At 36.5% G+C, this 8200-nt stretch overlaps 1 protein-coding gene across 4 annotated transcripts in view; it reads right to left on the reverse strand.

Moving 5' to 3' along the window:
• The window catches only part of LOC106465005 (protein phosphatase 1 regulatory subunit 7-like), a 40184-nt gene that overhangs the window by 12519 nt on the left and 19465 nt on the right, over positions 1-8200 (reverse strand). For all 4 annotated transcript variants that reach the window (XM_022392828.1, XM_022392827.1, XM_022392829.1 and 1 more), the window contains exon 6: positions 6958-7088. In XM_022392828.1, coding sequence (XP_022248536.1) covers positions 6958-7088 — 131 coding nt within the window. The remainder of the gene's footprint in view (positions 1-6957; positions 7089-8200) is intronic.

Consider the following 8200-nt stretch of genomic DNA (forward strand, 5'->3'; position numbering starts at 1 on the left):
GGTTAAATTAAATCTAAATTAAATATGAAATAACTAGCAATGCCATTCCAATGTTTACTAACTGTTAGGTCAAAAATAAATAATTATTATTTAAAACATTGTGAAGTTATGGTATGTAAATGTGCTAAGCTTTCTACCATCCCATTTTGCTATACTATAGTATTATTCTGAATATATCATTTATTCTGTATATGTGCAGGTTTTACATAACATATACTCAAGAAAGTCATTAAGTTGATGTTGTTCCAGCTGCCTTTGCTCCCTTTCATTTTACTGAGGTCACATCTGTTCTGCCTATGGGAGGAATGCTGTATGTTACACAAGATGGTCAACAGCTAGTGTTCTTCAGTGGTAGTTCAAGTTGTATCTCAAGGTTATGGCCTTCCCCATGCTCAAGTGAAAATGACTAGCCATGTGGGTTGCACTAGTCATTCTCTGTAAATTCATTGATGCTGTAAAGGTCTATGGCTTCTATTAGAGTAACCTAACTCCAGCTCTGGTTGAAACCACCAGAAAACATTTATGGAAGTACCAATAGTGGATGACATCTGCCAACAGGAGCTATCTCACTGGTAGGTGAGACGGTGCACCAAATGGTGAAGTAGATGGATCATAGGGTTGTGATGACCCTCCACAAACCAGGATGTATACTGTTAAAACAAACATAAATTACAGTGGTCAAGCAGAGCTGTTGACAATAACTCATTGCACCGCCACCCTGGATTAGGGATCAACCACTCAAACAAGAGTTAAAGTGACTGTGAGTGCCTACAATGTTGTGCCCACAACATTAAAGACATCTATATCAGGTGATAGCTGGGAAATCATAAAAGAAAGGTGATAGACATGACCACAGTTCCCTGTGAGAAATGTACAGCAAATTCTCCCCCTCCCTAAACATTCAAGGTTACAGCAAAGGAAGACTTTCACCATTTCTTGAAGTGTTTTGGCAGGTAACTGTCCGGAATGGCTGGACTCCAGAACAGGCTGTACAATACCTGGTTCTGAGTCTGGGTGTCCTGACCATAGACTCCATTAAACACCTGCATTGTGCCAGAGGTGTGACCTAGTGGACAACAGGGCAATCTATTTGAAGGATCAGAAGAAGGGTATATTGGAAATCTTGATCACTTACATGGAGGATCCGCAACGGCTGCATAATAAAACTAACCCTGCAATGATGTCAATGGAATACAAGGATATCCTCATAGATAAGTTCCTGGAAAATCTACTCATTAAAAGAATGAGTTGCATGAGAGATCTTTTCACCCTTACAAAGGCAGTTTCTGTGCAGATGTGGTATTAAGTTGTAACTTCAAACTTGTCACAAAAAAGGAAGAAGTCTGTAGCAAAAGCTTTAGCAATTTAATCTTAGACAGACTGTTTTACCCAGGCACCTAGACAGTGCAAAATTCGAGCCCAGCCAAGGATTATCTAACCTCCCATACATCCAAGCACTGCTATGCAACCAAGCTGATATTCAGTGAATGTACAGGGCTATCCTAGTTCTCCCATGGTTTAAATGCAGCAACTTATGCTGCTACTGGTTTTGTTTAGAAGTCATCCTGGAAGTAAGGAGAGAAGTACATGCTTTGCCTGTAGAGCATTGATTTACTTTTGAATGATCTGCCTATACCTTGCTAAGCAGCAAGATAGACAAGACTACTGGTTTTGACACTGCAACAAGCACAGGAAATCCAACAGCAGATGGTGAATACTGCTGTTACAGCTCTGGAAAATGAGAGGAGCCCAATTCATGACTGATCATACTTTGGAGAGTGTAATGAACAATTTATATCAACATATGTGGTGGTCAGCCCAGATCTTCCAGGAATGGGTGAGTTTTGGTATGTGCATGCTACAGTACAAGAACAACAGACAGAGAATTTCTGGATGATACAGGATCAGTTTGAACACAGCTACATTTTGCAGTATAACAGGTGCTACAAGCAAAGCCATCAGTCTAGCCAGTTGACACTAACTTTGTTCTGGTGAATGGAGAAAACTAGACATGAATGGACAGATCAAGTCTCAGTGTTTTTCTGCAATTATGCTGTATGCTGGAATGGTTATCAGCACAGTAAGTAAAGTGGGAATAACTAATGCTATGGGTAGCAATAGGGTTGCATCCATTGCAAAATATCCAAAAACAAATCCACAGTTGGTAACACATCTGAAATTACTAGTTTTTGCAGACAATCTAGACTCATTGCAGTGGCAACAACTGAGTGGCTAGTTAGCAGAATATGCCAATGTATTTGTGGGAATGGATGGCTGATTGGGTAAAAAAAAAAGAGTCATGCAACATAATCAAACAGATACAGGTAGTGCATGTCCAATTCAACAAACACCTTGTATACTTTCCTGGAGCACTGGGGATGTAGCATAGGTTGAAGTACAGAGAATGTTAAAGGATGGGATCAAACAGCTTTCAGAGAATGATTGGTCCTCTCCATTAGGGATTGTCAGGAAGAAAAAAGGTACACTCAGGTTCCATATTGAATTTACACAGATAAATGAGGTAATTCTCATTGATGTCTTTTCACAACCATGAAAAGATGAACATTTGTACACACTGAAAGGGGCCCTCTGGTTCAATTTGTTAGACCTGGCATCTAGATACTAGCAAACCAAGATGGATTATGAGAGCAGACCTTAGACTGTTTTCAGCAAAAGAGGTGGCTTGTACAAGTTTTGTGTCTTGTTGTTCAGTTAGTGTAAATGTCTGTCATTTTTGAGGGATTAATGGAGCTTACACTGAAGGAACTGCAATGGAAGACGTGACGTGTCTGATCTATATCAATGATGTCTTGGTGTTTCGTCACACTTTTGAGTCTGTGGGTGAAAACCTAAAAATGGTACTCATGTAAGTGTAATTGTCTGATCATACTCTGAGTAGGAGGAACATCTACAGATCCTTCTAAAATATGAGCATTGTGAGACTGGCCTCAACCAACGACCAAATGAGAAGTCTGCAGTTTCCTTGGGTTTACTTTGTATTACCGACAGTTTGTGACTAACTTTTCCAAGATCAACTTACCATTATCAACTGCTACTAAAGTCAAATTCCTGAAGGATGCCTTGATAGAAACCCCCAGTGTTGCCATAGCCACAACAAGATTGTGAGTTCATATTAAATACAGATGCCACTGATCATGGAATTGAAGCATAATTAATGCAGTTGTAGGATGGTGTAGACTGTGTAATTATACACACTATTCATAGGCTCACGGTTCCTGAATGTAAATACTGTAAAACAAAGAAAGAACTGCTTGCAGTTGTAGTCTTTGGACATTCACTGAAAGGAAGTGATGACCCTTCTTTACCCAACTATCAAGTTATGTTCACTGTACAATGTATGCAACACATTGTGTGACTTCCACTTGATTATCACAAAGCTAAGACAGTTAAAGCTAGTAGATATAATGCACAGTCAAAAGTTTGCCCAACTAAAGATGATAGAAGTTCATAAACTTAGTTTAAAGGGCAATGTGACCCTTTCTCTCTGAACCATTGGATGGTACTGTAGAGTATGATGTAAGCACTAAACTGTATGATTGCCATTCAAACACAAAGATAGGATGGTTTATTGATTTTAAAATTAACTGGACCAAAAAGCTTTGCAATCCTTACTTTCTGAGCTATCAAGCAAAGGTTCATTATAGATTTCAGATAGACACTTACTTCCTCTCTCACAATACCTATCTTCCATGTTCCACTTCCCTCTAATGCTTTGAAAAGAAATTTTCTCACTTAAAATGCTAGCCTTTTGACCCCACAATAGCTTTTCTCAATGTTCCACTGTCTTCTAATACTATGAAAAGAAACTTTCTCACTTGAAATACTAGCCTTTATACCCCAAAAGTTTGAGCTGCTCATTTAGCATGCACAGAGCATGAGACACCCTCCACCAAAAGGAGCATGAGACACTCTCCCTAAACAGCTGGCTCTCTCTGTACTACTTTATATGAACCTCACTTTCAAGATTAGCCCAACAAAAAACAGAAGAACACTGGAAATGGGGAGGAAGGGTGGGAAGTGTGTGAGAGGAGGTAAGTATCCATCAAACATCTATTTTCAGTGTAAGAAAATGATAACTTCCAATACGACACATACCTACAGTCACACAACAGCTAGAATCCCACATTGAGTAGGTGGAAGGACCAGTGTAAGACAAAACAAGAGACTCTCTGCAGAAAGCATCCACAGAGAATCAATCAGGTGTGCACTGGTTATGGGGGACTGCATCATTTCTAGAACAGGTATGCTCTTTACCCTCAAAGAAGTGTAGTGTTGTGAAATGGGCAGCATCAGGGCCTGGATCGAGTAAAAAAAAAGACCTTGGAAAACAATGTGTCATGTGTAAATAATCAACATGAGTTCCACTCCATACTCAACCATGCAAAAGAGGCATGAAACAAACCAACTCTGGATAAGAGTCACAAGTAGTATAAAAAATATATATAATATGAAAGGTAACTCTAAATCCACACAGAAAAAACGTGAAAGTCAATGGCCAGTTCTCCAAATTATGAAGATGAAGGCATTCATCTAGACATTACTAGGTATCTACTCTACCCCAACCATACAAACTAGTTTCCATTTCCCATCCTCGATATTACAAGGTGGAGGACCTCATGTAAGATCAAAATCGGGATATACAGTGTATGGTGGCCAGGGCAAATGGACCGTAGTACAATATACACTAACCCCACCTGTAAGTAAACAGAATACTATATTACAAGCAACCGGAATGAGGAGGAGGTAAACAAATGACATTTGCTGGACAAACTCCCAAATCAACCGTAGGCATCAGGAAGTACAACATTCCGAACCCGACTTATGGGGCTGTGTGTAAGCCACAATTCAATCATAAGAACAGGTAATCATCCTGTACGTGGTATTACAACAGGAAAATAATGATTCCAACTGAACCATACGAGCAGGGAATAAACATCATACACCTGGCATTATGAGGTTTAAATCTCCAGGGGGTAGAAGAAAGGAGGGTTCTCAACTTTGCCCTTTCTCAACTGAGTGGAGTGATATGAACATTATGATGTGTGTTCTACACTCACGAGAAAGCCTCCATGGTCCACCACCCCAGTGGCTAGGAACTGGGAAGTAGCAAGAACTCCTAAGCTCTATTCAAGGAAGGGAGGAGTAAAAGGCATTGGGGAGTCTGGAGGAACAGCAATGGGTTACCATGAAACCTGATTTATTCAATTCCTGATTTATTCAATCGAAGGAGTGGCAGGGATAGGCAGCAATCTCCTTCTCCTTTACTCATGATAGTCCATGAGTGACGGTCCACCATGCACTTATTAGAATTCTACATATTGAGAAAGATATATATACCAGAGGAACATCAGGTGTAGTACTGTCTCTGTTTAAGGAAGCCCTCATCCCCAAAAGAGATAGAACTTCTTGTGCTAGAAGAGAATGAGAAGATAAGGCCTTGATGATCAACTACTCCATTATCCAAAGACGTAGTGGAGAAGGCTGGGCCAGAATCAGGTGGGAATTGAAGAAAACTCCCAAGTGAACTTGGTTCTGTGTAGGGGAAAGAATGGACTTATCCAAGTTGTTTAAAAATCCCATATGAGCTGCCTCCTCTAGGAGCAAATGGGTGTGGTCAGAAGGTGCCATACAGAAAGGAGCCAGTCATCCATATAATGATGAGACCAGAGTCCCAATGATTGGAGATGTCAAGCAAAGGTCTTGATTACCCGATGAAACACATATGGAGCCAAGTTAAACCCAAATGGAAAAGCCTGGAATTGGAAAACACACCCCTCATGATGATTGGTTTCCAATCCTCAGTTTCTTAGGGACAACAAAAAGCTGAGAGTAAAAACCTGAGAGAACAGGAAACACTGGCTCGAAATGAAAAGTTGAAAAATATGAAATAAAGTCAATAACATATTATTTTTACAATTACTACAGATTGTAACACAGACAATCACATGTAACAGCCTCAGCTTTTAAGCTTTTCACATCTGCTTTCTTTAGTTATATCATTATACAGTGTATTTTGGACTCTCACAGTACATGCAAAGTCACAAATCACAGCGGGAAAGCTTAGTGTGAACAAATAATCATGTTACAATCGTGACATGCACACAGTGCAAGCTTTCATGAAATTGTTTCAAGCTTTTCATTTTTATTTAATGTAATAAATTTATAATTTTTATATTTTAGTTACCTTTGTTAAAAATACATATAAGAAACAAGAAATTTACACTACTTTAAGCATTCAGTCTGTTTACACTAGTATTCTGTACTTCTGTAACCCTAATTTTTCTCATTATGTTGGTTGTCCAAAAATAATACATGTAGATTTCAAATATACATCTTAAAACACAGAAATATATCAGACACTAGAACAGAATGTTCCAAAAGTCAAGAGGCTATACTAATAAAATCAGAGAAAGAAAAGGAAAATCAAGTGAGAAACAAAATCATGAGAATTTTATTCACAAGAGATGATAGCAAATATAAACTTATGCTTTAAGACGGCCAGAATTTTTTAAAATCAATAAATGCATTTTTTTATAGGTGAGGCTCCTTGGAGCTGTGCAGAAATTTAAGTATGAACATTTATTTTATTTTCCTTTGAATTTATATGAAATAAATGTTGAAAAAAATAACAAAATATCAATTGTAAAATATTTTTTAATAAAACATTGTGGAAATAGAATTATAATTTGTATTTTAACTTACATCTTGGAAAAGTTGACACCTGAAAGGTGCTCACTGGTCCAGTAATGCTTAATAACAAAATTCTTATTGTACACTACCTATTTTTTCAAAGAATTAAAGTAATTTTTGTACAATGTTTACACCAATGTAAACATATTGAAAATAAGGAGGTTTATAACATTTCTTACTGTTTTCAAGATAAGTCTGTTTTAGAACATTATATGTGAGAGCTTTCACTAAATAAAAACACCTTACTCTAGATTAATAAGGGCATCCAGATTTTCTATCTTGGATATCTGGTTGTCATAAAACTCCAACTCCTTAAGATTAGTCAATGTTTGCAAATTCTCAATTTTCTTTATAAGGTTGTTCCTTAGGTAAATTGTCTGAAACAATAGAAAATACTTATTTAAACACCATCACAAACTGACTAAGGTGGAAGATAAAATAATAATGGCTTAGCATTAATTTGTATAGAAAAACATCTTAATCAGTTAGAAAATAGACTGATATTCATCAATTAAAATTGATACTGTGATTTTCACACAATGCTAAGAAATAATATTATGAGCTTCCAACCTCAAGCAACTACAATCCAGGAATTAAGTAAAGCAACATACAGTAAAAATTATTGAAAAAAGCAGCACTGCATAATAAAAAGTAAAAATAAAAAAGCTAAATGTACTTCATAAATTTAAAATGGCAGCCTACATTTTAAAGACTAAAAAGTAGTAGCTTAATGTCTAAAAATTGATAGTAAAAATCTACAGTCCAAGTACAAAAGAAGTAGTAGCCTAATGCCCAAGAACTAAAAAATCAAAATACAGGAAGCAGCTCTATGTGTAATTCAGAACTGTTATAAGCAAATCAAAATCCACAAGTAGCAGTATGGTAAAAGTATGGCCTTATTATATATACCAATTTAAAGTATCTCCTTGTTCAACTAAACATATCACCTTGTTAATCAAACAACTGAGTAGAAACATGAAGCCTATAACCTAATATGACAGTTTTTAGTTCAACAAAAACAAGTGGACATTTTCAGATTAAAAATGAAGGGTCTCAAAATTTAAGGTATTTTTCTGGTAGCCAGAATATGCCACAGTAATTATCCATCTAATAGAAAAAAGTGGACAATAATATCAATAATATTGCTAGTATTCATATTTAACTTGTTTACTAGTTCCATGAATGGCCATTATGCATAATTTTACAACATACACTTTTCAGCTATATTCTGCCAAAAACATTATTAATCACTGACCTATACTAACCTAAATATACCTTTTACTATTTAATGTTAAAACAATAATATAAAAACACAAATAAAGTTATTTATAAAACCTTATATTTTGAGATATATTAAAAAAAAACAACTAAGGTGATATTTACCAAACTTTTCAAAATAACCCATAAAACATTTCACCAGTGATAGAGAGTAAAGTGAAATGAATAAACATGTAAAGTAGAATTTCCAAAAAAATATGTAAAAAGAGAA

The sequence above is a fragment of the Limulus polyphemus genome, unplaced genomic scaffold (assembly GCF_000517525.1).
Source record: "Limulus polyphemus unplaced genomic scaffold, Limulus_polyphemus-2.1.2 Scaffold1809, whole genome shotgun sequence".
Lineage (NCBI taxonomy): Eukaryota > Metazoa > Arthropoda > Merostomata > Xiphosura > Limulidae > Limulus > Limulus polyphemus.